At 35.9% G+C, this 23,493-nt stretch overlaps 2 protein-coding genes across 6 annotated transcripts; one reads left to right on the top strand and one right to left on the bottom strand.

Moving 5' to 3' along the window:
* The first annotated feature begins 1,333 nt into the window (after positions 1 to 1,333).
* Positions 1,334 to 11,198, top strand: LOC143908391 (uncharacterized). 3 transcript variants are annotated; one of them, XM_077426045.1, is made up of 9 exons: positions 1,334 to 1,477; positions 5,742 to 6,288; positions 6,770 to 6,898; positions 8,558 to 8,698; positions 9,084 to 9,212; positions 9,726 to 9,989; positions 10,271 to 10,366; positions 10,452 to 10,523; positions 10,727 to 11,198. In XM_077426045.1, the coding sequence occupies exons 2-9, from the start codon at positions 6,144 to 6,146 to the stop codon at positions 10,798 to 10,800; spliced, it is 1,050 nt and encodes a 349-aa protein (XP_077282171.1). In that variant the 5' UTR covers positions 1,334 to 1,477; positions 5,742 to 6,143; the 3' UTR covers positions 10,801 to 11,198. The 3 variants fall into 3 exon arrangements, with proteins under 3 accessions (XP_077282171.1, XP_077282173.1, XP_077282172.1); XM_077426047.1 differs by having other exon boundaries at positions 10,452 to 10,567; XM_077426046.1 differs by having other exon boundaries at positions 1,429 to 1,578.
* On the bottom strand, positions 11,052 to 22,214 carry LOC143908386 (glucose dehydrogenase [FAD, quinone]). 3 transcript variants are annotated; one of them, XM_077426039.1, is made up of 6 exons: positions 21,314 to 22,214; positions 20,589 to 21,244; positions 19,627 to 19,982; positions 12,886 to 13,251; positions 11,968 to 12,332; positions 11,052 to 11,763 (listed from the first exon to the last, which is right to left on the bottom strand). In XM_077426039.1, exons 2-6 carry the CDS (start codon positions 21,179 to 21,181, stop codon positions 11,410 to 11,412), a joined length of 2,034 nt encoding a protein of 677 aa, XP_077282165.1. In that variant the 5' UTR covers positions 21,182 to 21,244; positions 21,314 to 22,214; the 3' UTR covers positions 11,052 to 11,409. The 3 variants fall into 3 exon arrangements, with proteins under 3 accessions (XP_077282165.1, XP_077282166.1, XP_077282164.1); XM_077426040.1 differs by having other exon boundaries at positions 20,589 to 21,251; positions 21,955 to 22,214; XM_077426038.1 differs by having other exon boundaries at positions 20,589 to 22,214.
* Positions 22,215 to 23,493: the final 1,279 nt, after the last annotated feature.

Genomic DNA, 23,493 nt, shown 5'->3' with positions numbered 1-23,493 from the left:
CCTTTTGGATAAAGATAAGCGCAAAAGTTCTTCCTTAATTGTGTATAAAAAAGTTTTACTCTGTGAATTTAACAAATTTCTAAAGCTAAAGTGTATTTTACATTCCACACGAGTAACGTAGAACTACATATATCTCTAAATGGCGATTTTATTCATTTTTCACATTTTCATTGTTCTTCAAATAAATAGCTTGCATCGTTAAGCATATTTTGTATATACATATATCACTGAACTTGTATATAGTAAATATGATAGTTATTAATGCAGTTATACGATTCCGTCATTTTTATATATTTTTATTACTACTATGATAAAAAATGTTATATAATATATGTGATAAAATCAATTAAATTACATATTGTATATCGTATATTTATATATATTATAAAATACATATTATATTATATAATATACAAATAAAGATAGAAAAGTTTACTGGCTCTATACCTTAAGCTCGTTATTTTAATAAAGCATTGTTTAGAAATATTCACATTAGAATTAAGTCACGTATTCCCAATAGAAAATCCGCGAACGAAACGCTAACCGACAAAGAATCTCAATAATTTGTTATTATTATTCTCATTTTGACACAAAAAGAAACGCAATATATATATATATATATATATATATATATATATATATATATGTATGTCTGGAAGTATGTTCCGGGACTTTTATTTTTGATATCGGTATATTCCGGGACATTTGGCAGTTTCCAGGACTGTCCTGGAAAAAATTGATGTCCTACGGCATTTTTCGGGACAGTTTTTTGAATCTGATTATATATATATGCGTTATATTCCAGGACTGTACATTTCAAAAAACGTAAACAGTCCCGGAACATACCTCTGGACCTACATATATATATATATATATATATATATATATATATATATATATATATATATATATTTATATATATATATATATATAATAGAATAAAAGTATTTTTGAATAATATAGAATAAAAGTTTGGTGTTTAAGAAAAAACAAATAAAAAAGAAATAAATAATATAAATATCTTACAAAAAATATCACAAAGAATAATCTACACGCGCATTGTTGCTCTTGTTGTATAATACCATCCATATATATCAATGGAACGCCCACATCATCTCCACTTGCGTACAATTGTTGAGACGGGCTATATAAATAAAAGGGCTATCCCACAAGCTTATATATATCAGTTGCAAGACGCGATTAGATAAAACCGCATAACTTCGGGAGATCGCGCGATTCTCGAATACCCGGAGTTCCAAATTGTTGTAGAGAAATTTCATTGAAGGTGCCTTTTCCTCGCTAGAATTATCGACGACGAGGGCAGATTCTTCGAAGGAATGGCGGGAGTGCCAAGAAGGCAGCCGAGGAGGTCTCCAGGGAGGGAGCTGCGGAACGTTGTAATGTCAATCGCGCTTCGTTTCGCTATGGAGTGCAGTCGCCGATGCGCACGGCCAGCGCGAGCATCTGTTCTATCGACGTGAGTTGTAACAAGTGTGCGTAACACGGGGTATCGCGCAATCTCGAAGGAAAATACCAAGGGATACCGCGGGGATATTACGTATCAATAAGAAAAAACAGGTGCAATAGAAGAAATCCGATACAAGAAGACGACTTTAGAAAAGCAATTAATATAATAGAAATTACCGAAACGTTTGTTGATTATTTTTATTGTTCAAATTATATTGTGGTAGCACAAACATCCAGCTAGTTTGCAACCCCTTTGTTTGAATATTATTTATAATAGAAATACTTGAGATATATAAAATTTTAACATGAGAGTGTAAAAATCGAACTGAATATAAAATTGTAATAATTTAATTTAATTAAAGAAAAGTATCAAGATATATCGGTGAATATTATATGCTGATAAGAAAAAGCAGGTGCAATAGTGTTGGAGAAACGCGATAAAAAAAATATCAAAGAAGATGCCTTTAAAAAACCAATTAACGTAATACACATATCTGAGAAGTATAAAACCTTAACGTGAGAGTAAAAATTGAACTGAATATCAAGTAACAATTTTAAAGTAAAATATTAAGTGATATCGCGTGAATATTACGTATTGATAAAAAAAAGTAGTTGCAATATTGTTGGAAAAATACGGTAAAAAAGTATCAAAGAAAAAATATTTTTAAGCAAAGCAATTAATATAATAGAAACACTTGAGAAATATAAAATCCTATCGTGAGTGTAAGAATCGCACTAAAAGTTTCGAGTTGTAGAGAATTCAAAGGAAAGAATCGAACTGTTGCGTGCTGCAAATATTTATACGTGTTGATAAAGAAAAGTAGGTCCAATATCGTAGAAGAAACGTGACAGAAAAGTATCGGCAGAATTAGAGGAAGCCTTTAAGAAAACAATTAATATAATAGAAATACTGAGACATACAAAATCTTGCAATGAATGTAAAAATCGAACCGAATATTAAGTTGTAGTGTATTCTGAAGAAAATATAGAAATATTGCATGTAAAGTTACGCTAAAATTAAAAGAAAGATACTCGTAAAAGAAACACGTTTGAGGAATATTTTCTGTAAAAAATTAATTCAATCCTCTCCTATATATATATATATATATAGGAGAGGATTTAATTAATTTTATATATATATATATATATATATAATTTAATATTAACGATACAATATCATTGTGAACGTACAAATCGAATGTTGCTCGTAATCCTCAATTACGAAAATTAAAGCTATTAGAAAACTAATACTGTAATTTTGAGATGCTGGAAGATAAATGAAACATAACATTTATTATTTGATCATGATCAGATATTGAGATATTGGTTGTCTCAAATAACTGCTGAAACGAATAAAGTGATTTTCATTTAATCGAACCGCCGCGTTTTAATTTAATCGCAAGCACGACTGTTTTAAGGGCAGTATTTTTATGACCCAGTAATCTTTTCTTCTCCTCTGTGGAGAATTGCGAAGATCGTAGGATCGTGGAGACCGGATCTACGCTCCTGGTTCTCACAGTTAGGTGAATGTCGGGTAGAACCGCTTATAATTAAAGAACAAAGGGGAGCCTGTTTCCTACGCTCGCCTGTTATTCGATTTAACAATGTGTTTTGGAAGCGAGATTGCAGCACATCGGATCTTCAACAAAGCTCGGAATTGCATAAACTGCTAGCGCTGTGCAAGTAACGCCGGACATCATTAAATCAACGTAGACTTACCCTCGCTTTAATCATGTCATTAATTACTTAAGTCATTGATGTCGAATCGAATCGAATCGAATCGAATCGTCAACATTTCATTCGAATCCGAAGCGAATTGAACTGTTGGAATATAATTTTCAATTAACAATATAATTATTATTAGAATGAATTTTAACACGTGGATAATAGGAGATATTTTAATGTGAAAAAATTATTGATAACATAATATAAATTTTTTTAAAGCAAAAAACATTTAAGTATTTAATATAGAACTAATAAAGAACTAATAAAATATATTTTAAAATTCGAAGTATAGACTCTCCAATGGAAATCTACGAAAATAGAAAACGGGCTAACTATAAGAACCAAGTGCGGTAAATAATACGCAAAAATTTGTTTTTTAATTTAATGTTGCAGTAACTGAAACAATTAAGCAAAAAATCATAGATAAATTATATTAAAATATTCTAATGTAATATCCATTAACACATTATCCAATTGCATACATAGAAATTAAAATAAAATAATATAGTTTATTTTATTATCAATATACTTATAGGTTACTATTTTTTATGCATTTTCAAACTTATACTTGAAATTTGATAAGGTCACAAAGCTTGTCAAAAATTAGAAATAAATTTTTTGACTGCTATTTAGTCGCTTAGTGAGTGGTTATAATAAGTGATTATAATGCATTCACTAAATGTACCTATTAACATGACCATACTTTTGCTTATTAACAGAGAATATGATTTTATCAATTTGACAATATGTATGATTCGTCTTTGAATCATCTAGATTCGAAATTTTTGAATAGTTCACATTCAAATTATTTGAATTCGAATAGTTTGCACATTTCTAGTCATTAACGCATCGTTAATGGTCTAGTTTACACTGATCACTTGATGCGCGTATTAAATAGTAAATAACTAGTAAATTATAGTTCGATTAGTTGCTGATTAGCTCAAATACTATTTGATACGTGTATCAAGAGATCGGTGTAAACTAGGTCAATGATGTCGCGATTACCAAAGAGTGCTTATAATTACATTAATTCGATTCTCGTTTTATTCCAGTGTTGTTTAAATTATCCATTTTTCTTTCATGTTAATTTTTTACAAAGCGACCGCTTTATTCGATTGATCGTGTTACGATCATCGTGCTCGAACAAGAATTCAGCGAATATAAGTATAGCGTTCGAATAGTTTTCGCTCGCAGTACGATACTATTGACACATAACAATGGCTTCTGCTGTTGTAGCACCGCGTTGCGCAACGCAAACCGAAACTATAGAAACGTAGGGCGCTAAACTCGTTTGTTCGCCGCGATCGACCTTCGAGCGTTCACGTTCACGGGACCGTCATTGAAATCCAAAGCGGGGAACTTCGCCCACGGTTTCGTGTCGACAGACTCGCGGCACTGAAAAGTGGCTCATAATCACTCGGAGCGCTTGGAGGAAACGTGAAGGCGGAAGTTTCGGGTCTACACAATACAGTGAAATATAAATCTAATATTATTAACATCAAAAAAAAGTTAAACGGAAAATTTTAAAACAAAATGTGTATCGCGTTTTTTAAAAATTAAAGGGTCTTAAAGCGCTTAAAAATTTTTTGTATCCGCATGGCGCATATAAATGTTCTTCCTACAGTTTGTATTTCGAAGAGATGACACTTTTCACGCAATTTAGAAAACAATTTACACGTTGGCGTGTTCGCTATTAAAACACCGCTTCGATGTGCAATTCTAATTCAAATCGAACGGGACCAAGACGTGTTAGGACGATTTAGCACCTGTTGCTCGTCAGCGACAACTCAACGCGCATAAAACTATTCCTAGTGATTACTGCCGATGAATGTGCGATATTTGCACGTTCAAATCGTAGCCGTATTCGCTACGGGGTACGTGGGAAATACTGTATCTTCCGAACTGCATCTTCCGCCTGTCGAAATCGACGAAACAAGACGATGCTATAGCGATGACGAGCTTCCGCACGCGATCGTTTGTGAATTGGAACGTCTAAAATTAGCCGTCTAAAATTAACTGAAATCGCACGATAATTACCAATTACGTGCCGTAAGACAATTTTGATTTGAATTTGATATAAAATGGTAATTAACTTTCGTAAGTACGACGTGTCTACGAATTGTAGCGAAAGAAAATATTTCTCATGTCGGGAATCGGAAATTTTGTTCCTTGATGTGAATTTTGAATCCAACAACGAAAAAGACGACATTTTGATTAATCCGTTGAAAAAAAGATCGATTTTAATATACATATATAGTATAGACTATACTATCGCAATTTTTGAACGCACCAACACCTTATTACAGCTCAATGCTCCTTTGTCTTTGATTGATTTTTAATCTTGTGAGCCTTTATTGTTATATTGATTTTTAGATTATTCGCCGGAAATTTCAAATTTACCCAGTTTTCTTAATCAATTTCAAGATTCAAGACAAAACGAAAATTGATCATCGATCTCTCGCTAAACGGTTCTTAATGATTCCAATCAAGTTGGAATCTTATAATCTCTTATACAAAATGCCTAACGAGATCTCGTGACTCGGGCAAAGTTCCAGATAGATTCGTTGGGGACCGATCGAATGACGGTGGGTTCGTCGATGTCTCGCCTTGGACAGACAAGGAAGAAGCGATAGACAATGTCGAGGGACCCGACGATGATCGCGCGGGATACGCCTCATCGATAATGTTCATCCGAAGGTTCACCCACGTATCCCTGCCTACGATTGCGCAACGATTGGACGGGACGCGACGAAACAATGCGAACGTCGTCGTAAGCTAAACGGAGAGCCGACTGTCGGAATCGTGACGTGGCGGCTGCGTCGAGTAATCGGGATCGGAACGATCCCCGTCTCTTCTCGCGGAATTCGAAAATGACAATAAGTTGGCGGCGGCGGCGGTGATATGATGAAACGTTTCGTCCGCGGCGTTCGTCCGCCGTCGTCGTCGCGAGGATGACGAGAACGTGGACGGTATACGGCTTCACGGGGCTCCTTGTCCTCGTACCCGTTACCGTCTGCGCGACGATCACCTACGTCAACGGCAACGAGGACTCGTCCCTGCGATGCAACGATCGCAGTAACGCTAATCGCAGCAATAGTAAGCAAACCGAGCTCAAGACAGAACCGATAACGATCGTATCATCGCGATTCCGCGCAATTCGGCTTTCATTTATTACGAATTAAGTAGTAAGAACAAGAGCGTGCATTTAAAAAACGCGCAACTATCGTGAAATATGAGGATCCTTCGACCGTTCATTCTTCACGGATCGTGTCTATAATCGATTGTTATATAAGTCGAAGTTGTTGTGTCACGGTAAATTAGTCAGCGAACGTATAAAGCCGATTGCTTCATACATCCGCTGACGTCTCCCTTTATTTTTTAATTAGACATAAAGTACCTACAATTTTACGTAATTTTTTCAAAATTTTTTTCTCCATTATAAACTATAATGGTATAAAAATGAGGAGACACACACACAAATTTTTGGCGTAATATTCGATTTATATTCAGATTTGACTTTAAAAAACTTCACCGCGTTACAAACAAATATTTAAAAGCGAATATTTTCTTTTTTCAGAAACCTTCTCCCAGTGTAAATACGATGTCGACTGTATTCCGAATGCGTTTTGCCGGAACCAGCAGACCTGCTCGTGCAAAGACGATCATATCGAGTTCAGGAATAATAATAACTATAAATGTTTGAGAGGTACTTTTCGTTTTTTTTAATCACATTTCTCGAACGTGATATCTGCAACGTCGATTACGCATTAACATTTAAGTTTCTAAACTGGGAATAAAATAGGATTTTAATCTTCTCGTGCCTGGTGGAACATAAACCGGATAATAGTTAAGTACTCTAAAAGATTTTAAAATATTTTGATAAAATTTTGTGTAAACTTTGAAGGACATGAAGACTGATCTTTTGGGGCCATAAATTTTTGAAAAAAATTTATTACTTAATTTCAAAATAATAGATTTAATATGGCGGACCAAAATGCAAAATTTTATTATATATTCACATGTAACTTAATGGTATATGTAGGTTTTTGAGGTCGCTGATGACAAATCTGCAGTAAAAATTCCAAAATTTAAAATGCGGATTCAATATGGCGGAGTAAAATACTAAATTTTGTTGGATTGAATAAAACTTATTTTTCAGAAGTTTTTTGAGCCGCTGATTATGAATCTAAAGTCGAAATTTTAAAATTAAAGATGTTAGATCTAATGTAGTTGACAAAATGTAAATATATGGAAACGACTGATATATTTTATCAGCCATCTCAAAAACGCCTGGAATATGAGTTTTATTCAAATCCAAGAAAATTTTGTCCGCTATATTGAATCCGCCATTTTGAATTTTAAAATTTTGACTACAGAATCATAATCAGTGATCCTAAAAATTTTTAGTAAGACATAAATTAAATACTAATCATTTCTAGAAAAAAGTCAGGCACGAAAGGGTTAAAGAATCCCGAGATAGCGCGGCTTTAGACCCTGCGCACAATAGCGTACATATTAGGGGAATAAGAATAAATATTAAATATTAGGAATCAAAATTAGAAATAATAATTAAACGTAACGCACAATGAAAAAAAAATAAAAATATAAGATATAACTATAAGAATATTCCTACATTTACATATCCTAATATTTAACATTTATTACAAAAATATTTCTATATTTATATATCCTAATATTCAATATTTATTCTTATTCCTAATATATGTGCTCTGTTGTGCGCAGAGCCTTAGATCTCGGTCTAATTATTCGAACAGTCGGGAACGATGTCGTCGACCTCAGGAACGAGATCCCGCGGAGATATCCGTTCATCCCTATTCCTATCCGTTCCTTTCTCACGATCCCGCCTCACCTGGAGCGTGTCGTTCGTCGTGCTCGTTGAGCCGACAGAGATCACGAATAATTTCTATGAATGAGTCAGTACGGCGTATAAATCCGTCCCTTTCGACACGATCGTAAAGCGATTGAATAAAGTTAGTAAAGTTTCTAAAACAAACTTCGAAGAATGAGGTCGGCGTTCTGTCGACTCGACATTCGCTCAACATTCTATGATTATAATTAAAATTATGTATTACAAGACGCTCTGCATGGTTGTTCCATCCATCGATTATGCGAATCTTGAATTGCGCTCAAAATTTCACTGGATTATCTTTAGCGTTATACGTTTAACAACAACGTTACCTTAAAATACCATGCATGCATTCGTATATATAAAGAAGGAGGTTTATTCGAGCTCTTGTTAACGAGAATCGAGAAACTCTTTCGCGTCGCGAGTGTATAGAACGTAACGAAATACGCAAACTTAGAGACGGAGACATTCATAATAAGGCACACGTTATTTCAACAGTGGCTACACGCATCGGCGATCCCTGCGAGGAGGACATCCAGTGTGAGTTTACGTTTACACCGCAATCGGAATGTCGAGGAGGCACTTGTCAATGCGCCCACGATTCCCACTTCACGGATGGGAGGTGTTACGAGTCTGTCGGTGAGCGTTACAACTTTTCCTGAGAAATATCCCAGCGCCGGTCAGCCCCTCTACTAATATGCATATATATGGGAGAAAATAAATAACTCGTGTTAGTGCCTATTTGCCTAATAATAACAAGAAATTACGCGACGAGCGGTCTATTCAATGCCACATTCAGTGCGCGGAGGCGAAATTATTAATGATTACTCGTAACGTAACATAACAAAATAATGCGGCTTGTCTTCTACCGTTAGCACTCTACTTTCATTTTGCACGTAAATTACCTGCGTTTACAATTGTGTGCACAATAATCAAATGCAAAAGAAAGTTGGTTAATGGAATTAAATTTGTTGATTTATGTAATTAAGTAAAATTATGGTGATTGTTCTTGGCTTGCATTCAGGTTTGGGAAAACGTTGTCGCTCGAACCGCAATTGTCATATCAAGAATACTTTTTGCGAATATGGTTTTTGCACTTGCGGTTTGCGTCATCATGCGAATCTTGACAACACCGGCTGTCTGCCGAGCGCCAGTAAGTATTACAACGATCAACAAAAATTGTTATAAGTCCAATGTTTTTTGAGGATGTTTGAGAATCTCGTTCGTTAAGCTGCAATCTCTCTATTTCTTTTCGGTTTTTATCCTACTTTTTTTCTTTAATTTAATATTAATTAATTTATGTGTGTAATATATGCATAATACTTAATAATATAATATATGTAAAATATTAATTAATGAATCATTTTATATACACATCATATATCATATACATTAATTAATAAATTAAAAGTATATTAATTTAATATTTGCATACTGTTTTTAACATAATATTTAATGAATTTAACGGTGTATTACGTTACGCAAAAATGACAATTTGTATTTATATTAGCAGTTCTTTTTAAAACAACAAATATAAAATAAAACAAAGGTGAGAAATTTCCCCCGGGATAAAAAGTAGTTTATCGAATGTTATCATGGAGTTCATAAGAAGCATTTATTTTATAAAAGTCTAGTCTAGATTTACCAAATCTAAATCCGTTTTCAGAGTTGGACGAGCACTGCAACAGCGATGACGAATGCATCGTGGAGAATTCGAAGTGTATGCACAACAGATGCGACTGTAAAGTAGACTACGTGCTGGCCAAGGGCGATCAGCGGTGTTTGAAAGCCGCTTCCTGGGTCGGCGAGAAGTGCGAGCAGCAGTCCCAGTGCCAACTGTTTCTGAAGCATAGCCAATGCGGCGCGAACAAGACGTGCGAATGCGTCGCCAGTTCCCACAGACGCGGTCATCGATGCTTCGTCGACGTAGGCGAGTACTCGAACACCTGGATCCTTACTGACGTCTCGCACTTACCCGATAAATGCGATCGTTCGATCGCCTCAATTCGAAATAATTGTCGCGCGCTAATCTTCCATTAAAAACAAATTAAATAAAACGTCGAATCAAATGATTTATTAGCGCTAAATATATGCGAGATAGAAATATGGATCTTGTGTCATGTCCATGTCAAATCTCGTCATTCGAATCGGTCACGCTGTGATTCCGATACGTCGATACGATATAACGCTAGAAAACTCCATATGTTTCAGAACTGGGCGGTCGTTGTGAAACTCACCATCACTGTATCACCATGACTTTGAGGGACTCCAATTCGACCTGGAAATCGAAAGTGGACTGTGTTGACGGTATATCGAATCGTTTGTTAAATACACGACGATTCATTATCACTAAAGGATTTAATTTGAAATGTCATTTTGTATCTTTTCACAGGCTTCTGCACTTGTACCGAAGGTTATACATTGATGGAAGAGCTGCAGGATTGCGTTCAGTTCAGTGATAATGGTAAAAATATTTATAACCATGTTATAAATTCTTCAAACTAGAGAGTACGTTTAGCAAATATTTATAAAAGTAGATCTCTAAAAAATATATTAAACGCATAATAATCAAAATATTTTTCTTGATTATTAATCTTATACAATTAGTAATATATTATTATTAACTCAATATATTAACATAATATTTTAAATTTTTTGTTTTTATAGGTGCAACGAGATGGCAAGTATGTAGAATACTTCCTATCGTCGTTATCGTAAGATATCTCATGCGCGGTGGATAACAATCCGTATTCAGCAACATGAAAATTAATTCATCGATTTATTAATTTAGAGTATTTAAAGATACAAAAAGTAGGTTATTAATTTATGTAATTTAGATCCGTATTGTTATATTTATCATTGTATTTATTTAAATTGTTATTTAAATTTAAACTTTAAACGCTTGACTAATGTAAATTTGCTACTTTAACTAGCTGCTATATTATAAGCAACCAAAGAGAATCAGCACTTTTTCCCAGAAAAGCAATGAATCTACTGAATTAATGACACCGTTTTATTTCTTATTTCTTTTTATAATAGTCAGTCATTGAGACTATAGGATACACGTGAGCAAAATGTCATTCAATCTCTATAGGTTCATGTAAAGCATCGTGTTATAATTACACACAATTGTGTTCTATTTCTATAACAAAATAATACTTTACTATGTCCTGTAAAATATTTAGACGTAATTCCTCGTTATTTTACATACAACAATACTCTTTAAATTTTCAAGAATTTTTATTCTTGAAAAGATTCTCTTCTTCACCGCTGTCTTCGTCCTTTCGTGATCACGCGTCCCACGTTTCGCATGTCGTAGCATCTCTACTTCCTCCTGCTTCCCACACGTTTCACGAAGCGGAATCTTTCCAGTCCTCCTTGATCATGTCGCTGGCCTTCTCAGATATCATGTATGCCGGCGCGTTCGTATGACCAGCGATTATGGTCGGCATCACGCTGGCGTCCACGACCCTGAGACCGTCGATCCCGTGCACTCGCAATCTGTAGTCCACTACCCCTGAATCCTTCCGGCTGCTCATCTTGCACGTGCCCGCGTAGTGACCCAGACTCGTCGATAGGTGACGAGCGACACAGGCCCAGTATGCGTTGCTCTTAAAAGCAACGTGCTTGCATCCCGGAAACGGTACCGGCAGCAGCGTAGCGTTGAAACGTTTGAACGCCTTCGTGGAAGCTACTTCGATCGCCTGCGACAAAAAAAGGCGTAATTAAAAGTTGGAGAATGATAAAAGAATGAAGAATGCTTTAGTTACATATATAGAGAATATATAAATTCTGAATAAAATAATGTGAGAGTACTGTAATGCAATACAACGAAAAGTAAGTAAGTAGAGAGAGAAAATTGTAAGATAAAAGTAGAATATATTAATGCGTAAAGACCCTCTTCTTACGATCTTTATAGCTTGCACCATTGTATTCAGATCATCCTTGTGATCGTAATAATTGATGTCCACGATTGGCGAGTCCCATGGATCGCTGCTTCTCAAGGTGAGTCTACCGCGACTCTTGGGTCGCAGAAGCACAGGTACGATCATGAAGCCATCGAAGCCCTTGTAATCGCTGTAAACCTCCTTGTAAAATTCCTCCGTTAATCCTAACAGACCGCGATAGCTGCCGGAAGTATCGCCGGCTAACGAGCTTGCTCCTAACACCAACTCGATGTCGGGATAGTCGTCTAACATCTTACTTGCGTTAGCGTGAGGATACATCTTAAAGACGTTATGATTTACGGTAATGGAAGTAATGTTGGGAACAGCTGTAAGAAATAATGTGACCTTTGTTAGAGCCAACTAAGCTTGAAAAATTTATAATGGCAAAAAGGAACAAGTCAGTAAAATTGTTCGATAAATATATAAAATGCAATTTGAGTTCTTATTATCGCTATAATTAAATTTGAGTTTAATTGGTATAATATAAAAATAATTAATTTATCTAAATAATAATATATAATAATAATAAACATTTTGACTCTTTCTAGAAAATAAGAAATTAATCTTTTCGCATTTGTTTGCTCGAAAAATTTCGGTTTTACACCCTAGAGACCCTATAATCAGAGAGACTGGCCATAAGGGGGCCCACCCCCTTTTGATTGGTTTGCCATTTTTCCTCAAAAGCATGAGAAAGAAAGAGAAAAAGATATAAAAGAAAGAAAGAGAAAATGATATGAATGTATATCTCGATATATATTCATATCGCCTTTTCTTTCTCTCTTATATCCTTCTCCCTCACAGGATTTTGAGAAAATCGCCTGATGGTCAGTCTCTGATTATAGGGTCTCTATAGGTTTTGCGCGATGGCAAAATACTTACCGTACTGCTTGTTGTTCTTGTGCGTATTTACACTCTGAATGTACTTAAACTTTAACTTTTCCCTTTTTTTAATATAATTATTAGTCTTGGTATTAACAAGAGCTAACGCTTCGGCGCCGCCGGGTATCGTTAAAGGACCAGTTCCCTCTGTGAAGTACTTCAGAAAATCAGCCGGATTTGAACCTAAACGTGGTTCGACAATGGTCACGCTCTCGTTTACTAGAAAAGTTAAAGCTGACATGCTCACGTGATCTTGTAAGTTAAATCCCACCGGAAGATCTTCGATTACGCCGATGCCTAATGAATTTAAATGATCTCTTGGACCTATCCCGGAAAGCATCAGTAATTGTGGTGAACCAAAAGTACCTGTGAAATGTATATATATTAATATATATATATGAGTCATTCTTTGTGTCAACTGGAACACCCTACCTTCCCACAACAGTTTTTATCATAAAATGTTCTATTATATAGGATCTCAAAATGTAGATATATGAATATAAGCTATATAATGCCGTTAAGCAATTTTTAAAATTCAAAATGGTTGATTCAAGATGATGACTATAGAAGCAATAAAAATTACATAAAGTTTTAACACTTTTCACACAAATGTTTATACCGATTTTTTTTTTGAAATTTTGTAGTTTGTTCCTGGAGATTTTTTGAGTCGCTGATTATGAATCTGAAGTCAGATTCCTTCATATAAGATATAATTTTCAACCTAAAAGTCAAAAAGATGCTTTCACTTTTTGGCGTATTTTAAAACTGTACAAATTACCTTTTTTAAAAAAAAGGTAAAGAAAGGCGCCAAGTACACGCATAGTAGTGTATATGTTGTTACCTCGAAAAAAAAAACAGTGGTAGTATTATACCTTAAAAAAATCTAAGTAACAAGTGGTAGACGAAATCTTTGTATCTTGAAAAATCTCGAAAAAACCTAAACAGTGGTATTTTCACCTAAAAAAAAAACAAAGTAGTAGTATTATACCTCGAAAAAACCTAAGTAACAAGTGGTGGACGTAAGCTTTGTATCTCCAAAAATCTCATCACAAAATTACGTTACCTTATCAAAAAATGAGTCGCGCTTCAAGTGATCTATTATTACAATTACAAAAAAGAAATGATATCTCTTTTTAAATTACAGCGCCAATTACAGAGAACATACACTGAGAAAAAAAATTTGTCAATCCCAAGAAATATTTAGTCCGATACGTTCAACTAAACATTTTATTTGGGGTTAAAAAATATTTTTTGTTTAACAATTTATTTTTTTTTTCTTTAACAAAATTTTTAATTAAAAAATTTTTAGTTAACTAAAAAAAAGGTTTTATTGAACTATCGGAAAAAAATTTTTTTTGGGATTGAAAAAATTTTTTTTTCCCTTGTATGTTTTTGAATTTTTGGCGCTGTAAATTTAAAAAGAGAATATTTTTTTTTTAAAATTTAATAATATTTTCACTTGAACGCGAACTCTTTTTTTTATAAGGACTTTTTTTTTGGGGAGGAGATTTTTGGGGGTTTAACAAAGCTTGGGGCCCCACTTTTGGTTACTTGGGGTTTTTTCGAGGAAAATTTTCCCTTTGGGGGGGGGTTTTTTTTTTAAGGGGGGGGGGGAACCCCGGGTTTTTTTTTTGGGGGGATTTTTTAAAAAAAACAAAATTTTCCCCCAAACCCCTTGGTTTTTTTTGGATTTTTTAAGGGGGTTAACTCCCACTGTTTTTTTCGAGGTAAAAACCAATCACTACAGGGGGGGACGGGGGCCCCTTTTTTTTTTCCCCTTTTTTAAAAAAGGGGTAATTTTTGGGGGGGGGTACAAAATATAAAGGGGGGTTTTTTGTATTTTAAAAGGGGGCATTTAAAACAGTAGGAAAAAAGGGGGTTTTTGGGTTTTAATTCCCAAAACCCCCACCCTTTGGGGTTTTTTTTGGGGTTTGGGGGGCCAAAAAATAGGGGAAACAATGTTTTACTTGGCGCATTTTTTACCCTTTTTAAAAAAAAAAGGGAAAAAAAAATTTTGGGGGGGAAAACGGATCCCCAAACCGGGCCTTTTTTTTTTTTACGCATTTTTTTTAACAAAAAAAAAACCCTTTAAAAGGGGAAATGTCCCCTAAATTTGTAAATATAAAATTACACATTCCGGGGGACTTGTTTTTATTATAATTGCATTTATTAGGGGGGGCTTGTAAAAATTTAATTTTTTTACCAATTTTTTTCCAAAAATTATTTTTAGGTCAACAAAATTTTAATTCACCAAAAATTTTAAAGGGGTTAAACAAATTTTTGCCAATTTTTTTTTTGGGGCTAGACAAATTTTAATTCAGGGGTTTTTTATTTAAGGCCCAAAAAAATTTAATTTTTCCCCAAAAGGAATTTTTTAAGGGGGTTTTTTAAAAAAAAAAGCTTAAAAAATTTTTGGGGGTTGGGCCCCGGGGTTGCCGATGAGGGGGCCCATGCCCCCTCTATTTTTTCGGTTCCAGGTGATTAATACCTTTAATTTGGGCCACGTTTCCCCCATTGCCTACGGGGTCCACATATTCCCTTCCTTTTTCGGGTTACATGTATTAATAAACCCCTCGAAGGGGGATTCTCTTCCAACTTTGGTTCAACCAATTTTTTGCTAGCCTAAAATCTACAGACCCTTTTCGTTTTTTTCCTTTTTTTGCCCTAGTTAAAAAAAGGAAACGGCGAAAACCAGCGCTGCTCACAATGCAGCTGGGGGGTATCGTTTAAACGCCCCTCCAGTTTAAATTAAATCCCCTAACCCAAAAAACTTAACGCATTAGGGGGACCCGTCATCAGCAACCGGGACCGAATAATTTTTTAAGGGATTAAACACGAGACCCCAAAAAACGGAGCCCCAAAATGTCCTTTTTCATGGCAACCCGGGACCCCTAAACATTAAAATTTAAAATTTTAACCGGAACCGAAAACTCGAAGGCACTTGTGGCCCCGTCATCGGCAAACCCGGGGGACGTAAAAAATAAAAATTTTAACGTAAGTTTCCCCCGGAACCCGGGAAAAAAAAGGGGGACTACTGGGTCCCGCCCCTCGGAAAAACCGGGGGGTCCTGGCCCCCCCAATTTAAAAAAAATTAAAACCCTAACACCAAAACCCCAGGGGCGCAATGGATTTTTGTCATCCCCCTGGGACCCTATACATCGTTTAAATGTACGATACACCTGGACCCCCGAAAACTATGAAGCGCACTATCTGGATCTCGTCATCGGCAACCTGGGACACGTAAACATCGAATTCGAAGTATTATTACACCTAGACACCGAAAACTACGGAGCGCGATATCTGGACCTCGTCATCAGCAACCTGGGACACCTAAACATAGAATTCAAGGTATAAATACACGTAGACACCTAAAACTACGGAACTCACTATCTAAATTTCATCATCGGCAACCTGGAACACCTAGACATCGCATTCAACGTATTATTACACCTGGACACCGAAAACTACGAAGCGCACTATGTAGACCTTGTCATCGGCAACCTGGGACACCTAGACATCGAATTCAACGTACGATTACACCTGGACACCAAAAACTATGAAGCGCACTATCTGGATCTCGTCATCGGCAACCTGGGACACGTGAACATCGAATTCGAAGTATTATTACACCTAGACACCGAAAACTACGGAGCGCGATATCTGGAACTCGTCATCAGCAACCTGGGACACCTAAACATCGAATTCAAGGTATAAATACACGTAGACACCGAAAACTACGGAACTCACTATCTAGACATCATCATCGGCAACCTGGAACACCTAGACATCGCATTCAACGTATTATTACACCTGGACACCAAAAACTACGAAGCGCACTATGTGGACCTCGTCATTGGCAACCTGGGACACCTAGACATCGAATTCAACGTACGATTACACCTGGACACCAAAAACTATGAAGCGCACTATTTAGATCCCGTCATCGGCAACCTGGAACACGTGGACATCGAATTCAAGATATTAATACACGTAGACACCGAAAACTACGGAGCGCACTATGTGGACCTCGTCATCGGCAACCTGGGACACCTAGACATCGAATTCAACGTACGATTACACATGGACACCGAAAACTCTGAAGCGCACTATCTGGATCCCGTCATCGGCAACCTGGGACACGTGGACATCGAATTCAAGGTATTAATACACGTAGACACCGAAAACTACGGAGCGCACTATGAGGACCTCGTCATCGGCAACCTGGGACACGTAGACATCGAATTCAACGTGTTATTACACCTAGACACCGAAAACTATGAAGCGCACTCTTTGGACCTCGTCATCGGCAACCTGGGATACCTAGACATCGCATTCAAGCTTAATTCATAAGAATCGACTTAAAAATTCCCTAGCGGCATTTTCTGCCAAGCGTAGAGAATCTTCTTTTCCGTTAACTCAATATATATTATTTATATATATACCTAATTTACCTAAATAGAAATCTTCCTTCTGACCGATAAGTCTATCGACCTAATTTCGAAATACGCGCGCGATATCGAAACTAGCGATACCTGCGCCGCCAGCGTCGAAAAAGTGAAAGTAACGTTTCTGATTATGACGTCATCATATCAGACGTCGGCGTTAGTAGTATCTTAAAAATAAATTTTCACATTTGGACTTTGCGTCGCAATATCTCCGCTCGTAGGGCACGTAGCGGAATATTATGAGAGAAACCCCCCCCTAATTGGACCCCAAGCTATCGATCAAGCCTACTTAGAACTTGATCCGTTCACTCGTTATCGAGATCTCAACATCTCGGGTACTCGCAACCCGTCGCGTCGCGTAAAAGAGTCACGGTCGGTCTCGCTCCGCGTGTACTTGGCGCGAGACACTACCGTGTCTCTTGATATAAGAAATAGAAAAAAATATTTACAATATAAAAGTTTAATGGTAAGTTAAGGTCTACAAAGTGGTGCAAACAAAAATGTAAAAAAAATTTGCAAATTTTTTTTACAATACAAAATTTTTTAAATAATTTTGTTTATACCACTTTGTAGAGACCTTAACTTACCATTAAAATTTTATCCTAAATATTTTTTTCTATCTCTTAGGTATATTTTAGGTACTACCTACATTATAAAGCTTATATTCATATCTACATTTTGAGATCTTAATAGAATATTTTGTGACAAAAACTGTTCTGGGGAGAGTGATCCGGTTGACAAAGAATGACTCATTATACATATATATTTAATATATATATCGAAAATATATATCAAATAAAAGATTTAAAAAAGCGTATAAATATAAATAATAATTAAACGAACTGAATTGAAACAATTTCTGTTCATAAGAGAAACTTTCATTACCGAACATACACTGTTAAATATCAAAGAATAAAATTTAAGATAACATTTTGTTATTTTTTACTACCATGTATGTCGAAATTTATTGTTTTGTTTTAGCATAAAACAGTATTATTTCAACTCCATTTTTTTTAGTTAAATTGTTAAATTAACGACATATAGATTTTTTTAGTAGGAGCAGTGGCTAGAAATAGCTAAAAACGACTCAAATTGAGTATAATTTGACACTACGAATTTAACAGTGTATCGTGTTCTCCAAAACGCATTTATAAATCGGAGATGCTCATGCATTGATTAGCAGGACGACAATCACAAGACATTGCTGAAACTAAAGAGCTAGCTAGCTATTATTTTGTAATAAGTAAACAGAATGAAATTAATAAACCCTTTACTATAGAAAAAACCTGTTATTTTTATCATACAGTACAAAGAGGACATACATATATAAATTAGTAAAAATAAATATTATAATTTTAAAAAATCAACAAATCAGCTAGTTGCATAATTCAATGATGTTTTTGAAATAATAGTGATCATCTAAGCTTTCACGATAATCGAGAAGTATTTGTAAAACTTATTAAATTTAATTATATTTTCTAACATTGAGAGAGAGAGAGAGAGAGAGAGAGAGAGAGAGAGAGAGATAATCATAATTGTGCCTTCGAAGAATATATTCCAGGTGTTTCTAATTTCTGGAAATGATCACTCACACACACACACACACACACACACACACACACACACACACACACACACACACACACACACACACACACACACACACACACACACACACACACACACACACACACACACACACACACACACACACACACACACACACACACACACACACACACACACACACACACACACACACACACACACACACACACACACACACACACACACACACACACACACACACACACACACACACACACACACACACATATCGAGATCTTTCAAATAATTGCAAAATTATTATTGACAATGACACAATCATTCAAATTTTTGTTTCTTTTATTATATGATTTATAAGTTAATATAAAGTATAAGTTATTAGTATAACTTATTTATAAGTTTTATAAGTTATAATATTATTCATTTTGCGATTTTGCACTGTGTGCTGATAAAAATAACGGGTATCTTCTACGGCTATCTTTTAGTGTTTAATTCATTTTGTCTAATTATTACAAAATGACAGCTACTTATTAGTCCCTGCGCGTGACTTCGCGATTACCCAGTATGTATTTACTTTAAAAAGATTTTTTTAATAAACTACATATTTTATATTAGATTATATCAGATTCGTCAGTAATGCGTTAAAGTAAATTAAATTTATGTAGGATTTGAAATTGCGCTTCATTCTATATTAAACATATTTTAATCTTAATATCTTGAATGCGCTTACCCGCGCAAAGTATAATTTCTTTAGTAGCGGTGACGAAATATGTTTTATAGTTCTTTACAAATTGGACACCCACAGCTTTTCTTGTTTCCGGATTAATAATAATTTTTGTCACTGTCGAGAGCTTGGACAGATAAAAGTTTGTTCTGTCGCGAATTGGCCTGAGGAAGGCTTTGTTGGCGCTGACTCTGTGACCGTTTCGCAGATTCGCCTGCGTTGTCGAGAAACCAATGAACTTATCGCTGTTGTAATCTATCAGATCGTAGCCGAGCTCTTGGCCAGCTTTCAAGAAACATTCCCTCAGAGGAGTGGCGTAAGGAGGAGTCGTAACATCCAGATATCCATCGTATCCGTGATATCTGACAAGAGAAGAATCGTGTAAAACGGAAAAGCAGTATTACCTCGTAACTATCTCTAAATTACATGAATATTATAATATATAATTGAAATTACACGAATTAACGTAATCGAAAAGATTTGCGACAAGAAGTAAACCCCCGAGTTTACTGATAATTTTTTTCACCGCAGTGAATAATATTTTTAAGAATTTTTTGTATTATATTTATAAAGATTTCTGGAAAAAAATACATTAAACTTTTTCATGTTTTATAACTTTTTTTCGGAAATTATAGAATGTTTGTGTGTGTGTGTGTTGCGCGCGTGCGTGCGTGCGTGCGTGCGTGCGTGCGTGCGTGTGTGCGTGCGTGCGTGCGTGCGTGCGTGGAAAAATATTTCAAATTTACATATATAAAAAATTTAAAAAGAAAAGAAAACAAAAAGCTTTTCTCAGCATTTCTGAAAAGTAAGCTTAAATTCGTATTAAAAAATGTGAAAAATTTTCTAGAAAATTATAAAATTGTATAGAAATTGTAAAAAATTATATGAAAAATTTGAAGATAGATTTTCGTCGAAGAAACAAATCCGTAACTCCTCACACAAGTATATCTCGCGATCTCACCACCAACCTCACGTTTTTATCGATTAACTTGCATCTCTCGGACTTGATGAAATATGGAAGCACGTCCTTATAACTCCAACCGGGATTTCCGAGCGCTTCCCAGCCGTCGTAATCGGCCGGCGTGCCTCTTGAATAGATCATGAAGTTCACCACCGAGGTGCCACCAACCGCCCTACCGGTCACCAATTTGCAACGGCCGTCGACCATCGAGAGGCAGTACCCACCGCGACCGTGTGCGTCCTGCGGCCGCGGCTCGCCCTTGTACACGCGGGCGTAATCCGTGACGTGGAGGATCGGCGCCAAAAAAGGGATATCCGTGAGGAAGATCTCGTCCTTGCCCTGCTCGAGCAGCAGAACGTTCCAATCGGGATTCTCGGTTAGACGATTTGCGAGCACGGACCCTCCCGAGCCGGCGCCAATCACGAGAAAATCGAAAGATAAATAACGCCGCCCGGGCACCGCATCCTCGTCCCGCACCAAATTGTTCGGCGGTGGAAATCCCGCGAAGAAGTGGTGTACCGTTTCGAGAATGGCCGGCGGCAGGATCCCACCGACGTGCCCCAGGAACAAGATCATCAGGCAAGACTTGAGTATCATCATGGATCTTATCTTATCGCGCGAGAATAACGCATAACGGCTTGCTAATTTTTGCTCTGTAGAAAGCTAGGACCTTGACATTAATTTGAGTCGAATCAAAATAAGAATTTATCGTAATTTATTTTATCAACTTACTACAAGATTACACACTCGTCGCGATGTAACGCAATCTTTTTAATTTCGTTGCATCGTAAGACTTTTTATTTTCACAGGTGTATAAGACAGTTTCGATATATGATAATTAGTTGCGATATCTATATGCAGCAAATTATCCTCAATCACAATTTACATATATCTTCAATCATAAATCTTTGTGATTAATTAACACACTAAACATCAGAAGTCAATTATTCGTGACGTCCTATATGGCACTTAATCGCATCTTGTTCTCCGTAATGCGACGTTAACAATCAACTGTGCGGTGTGTCTCTTAACGTTGCATCAGAAAAAGTCATATATCTGCATAGCATCAGGGTCGTCTACGTCAGCATTCAAATAAGTCCTTTTTACGAATCGTACGGTCAGGGCAGCACGACGCGAGTCATACGAAATAAGGTTGCGACAAACGAATGTTAATCAGCAGTTTTAAATCTTGACACAATATATGGTGCTCACGAACGATCGCGCATTTTCCTGCATTCCGAACTCCGCGTCTCGACATTCGAGAACATGCGACAGGTTCATAGTTTGGCCGCACCGAACTCTCATAACGGTTCGAAATCGATAATGCGACCGACTTATCGTCGGTCATTTAACTCAATTATTTTCATTCTTACCGAGACGCAATCTCCGAAGACTTTCGAGTAGTTGTAACGTGTTGGCAGAATTTTTTCCACGTGCGTGTTTTTCATAAGTTCCACGTACGTACATCCTGACAATGGCCGGTATTCATAGTCGGATCTTATATTTAAGACCGTCTTAAGTATAATCTTAAAATGTTATATAAACCAATCACAGAGCCGTGTATTAGCATATCTTAAGATATTAATTAAAAGACAATCTTGACATAAAAATTAATGGATTATGTATATTATTGGCTAATGAGTATACTTTTTCAGTTTTTTTTTTTCATTACGCGCAAATCTCTGCAGGTATATTTCTTATTACACTCACAATTACGCGATCGCATGTTCTTCTGATTTAACAAGTAAGAAATGTTTACGATACATGTGTAAACGTGGTTTCGCTTGCCGCAGTTTTTCCAAAAGCACGAATTAGCACTTTAATAGAAAGTTATAATATTAACGAGTGATTGAAAGAATCGTGTTTATCCCGCGAAAGTCGCTCGAATACTGAAATCGAATTGAATCTTCGGCGGTCATCTGCATTAAAATTGGGTGAAAGAAAAAAAAATCGGCAAGGCCGACCACTTTTGGCATTCTTGTAGAAACATCATATGCCGTTGCAATTACGACGATGACCAAAAACTTCTTGCCAAATAATTCTCGTTAACGTTTTTCCTTTGCGTTGCCAATCATTTTGTAATTTATAGAAACATGTATTTGTGTGCAATACTTATGATTGATGTAAAATTTGAATGTGAAAACGCTAAAGCTATTGTTACTTTGTAGTGTATCAATTAAAATATCAATTAAGATATCGATGAATTTTTTATACAATTGCAATTTATAACTTTGGCATGTTATTCATAGTTTTTATTCAAGTTTATATTATCGAGATCTCAACATCTCGAGTACTCGCAACCCGTCGCGTCGCGTAAAAGAGTCACGGTCGGTCTTGCTCCGCGTGTACTTGGCGCGAGACACTACCGTGTCTCTTGATATTTTAAAAATTATAATTTTATTTTACTTTTGCGTTTATTTCCGTTATTTTTTTAAATCTTGCAAATAAAATAAAAGTACTTTAATGTGAAAAAAGAAATAGTCAAATAAATTTAAATTATAACAATGCTTACAGAATATGTAGAAAAGAAATTTATGAAATTAAAAAAATGTGTGTATAGAACATAAATTACGGCACAATAACATTTTCAAGTTGAACTGCAATTTATATTCGCGACAACTAATGCTTGAATCTCTTTATAGTGTTTAGATGGGAAAAAAAATTCTGATGGCGATTTAGGTGAATCATATATTGATCAAGGTGTGGCATCCGATTAAACGAGGCAAAAATACCGAAGGCGCACAATATAAAATTTTAAAGAAACCAGTCTCGTGTGACCCACATAAGCAATTACGAAATGTGCATGCTCCATCCATGAGGCATCAGTATTTGCACCTCAGCTGCGCGAAGAAGATAACAAAGTTATGCAACGCGTGTTCAGAGATTACGTTCAATACTCTATATGTAAATGT

This window comes from Temnothorax americanus, unplaced genomic scaffold, assembly GCF_048541705.1.
Source record: "Temnothorax americanus isolate GAGA-0224 unplaced genomic scaffold, ASM4854170v1 Scaffold93, whole genome shotgun sequence".
In the NCBI taxonomy this organism is placed as follows: Eukaryota; Metazoa; Arthropoda; class Insecta; order Hymenoptera; family Formicidae; genus Temnothorax; species Temnothorax americanus.
Note: the sequence above shows the minus strand (reverse complement) of the source record. Positions and strands in the feature narration are given on the sequence as shown.

Coding starts and splice junctions, on each gene's coding strand:
- LOC143908391 (XM_077426045.1), top strand. CDS start 6,144: ATGACGAGAACGTGGACGGTATACGGCTTCACGGGGCTCCTTGTCCTC. Junction 9,213..9,725: donor CGGCTGTCTGCCGAGCGCCA/GTAAGTATTACA, acceptor ATCCGTTTTCAG/AGTTGGACGAGCACTGCAAC. Junction 10,367..10,451: donor GAAAGTGGACTGTGTTGACG/GTATATCGAATC, acceptor ATCTTTTCACAG/GCTTCTGCACTTGTACCGAA.
- LOC143908386 (XM_077426038.1), bottom strand. CDS start 21,181: ATGATGATACTCAAGTCTTGCCTGATGATCTTGTTCCTGGGGCACGTC. Junction 19,983..20,588: donor TTAATCGATAAAAACGTGAG/GTTGGTGGTGAG, acceptor TTCTCTTGTCAG/ATATCACGGATACGATGGAT. Junction 12,333..12,885: donor CAAGAACAACAAGCAGTACG/GTAAGTATTTTG, acceptor TATTTCTTACAG/CTGTTCCCAACATTACTTCC.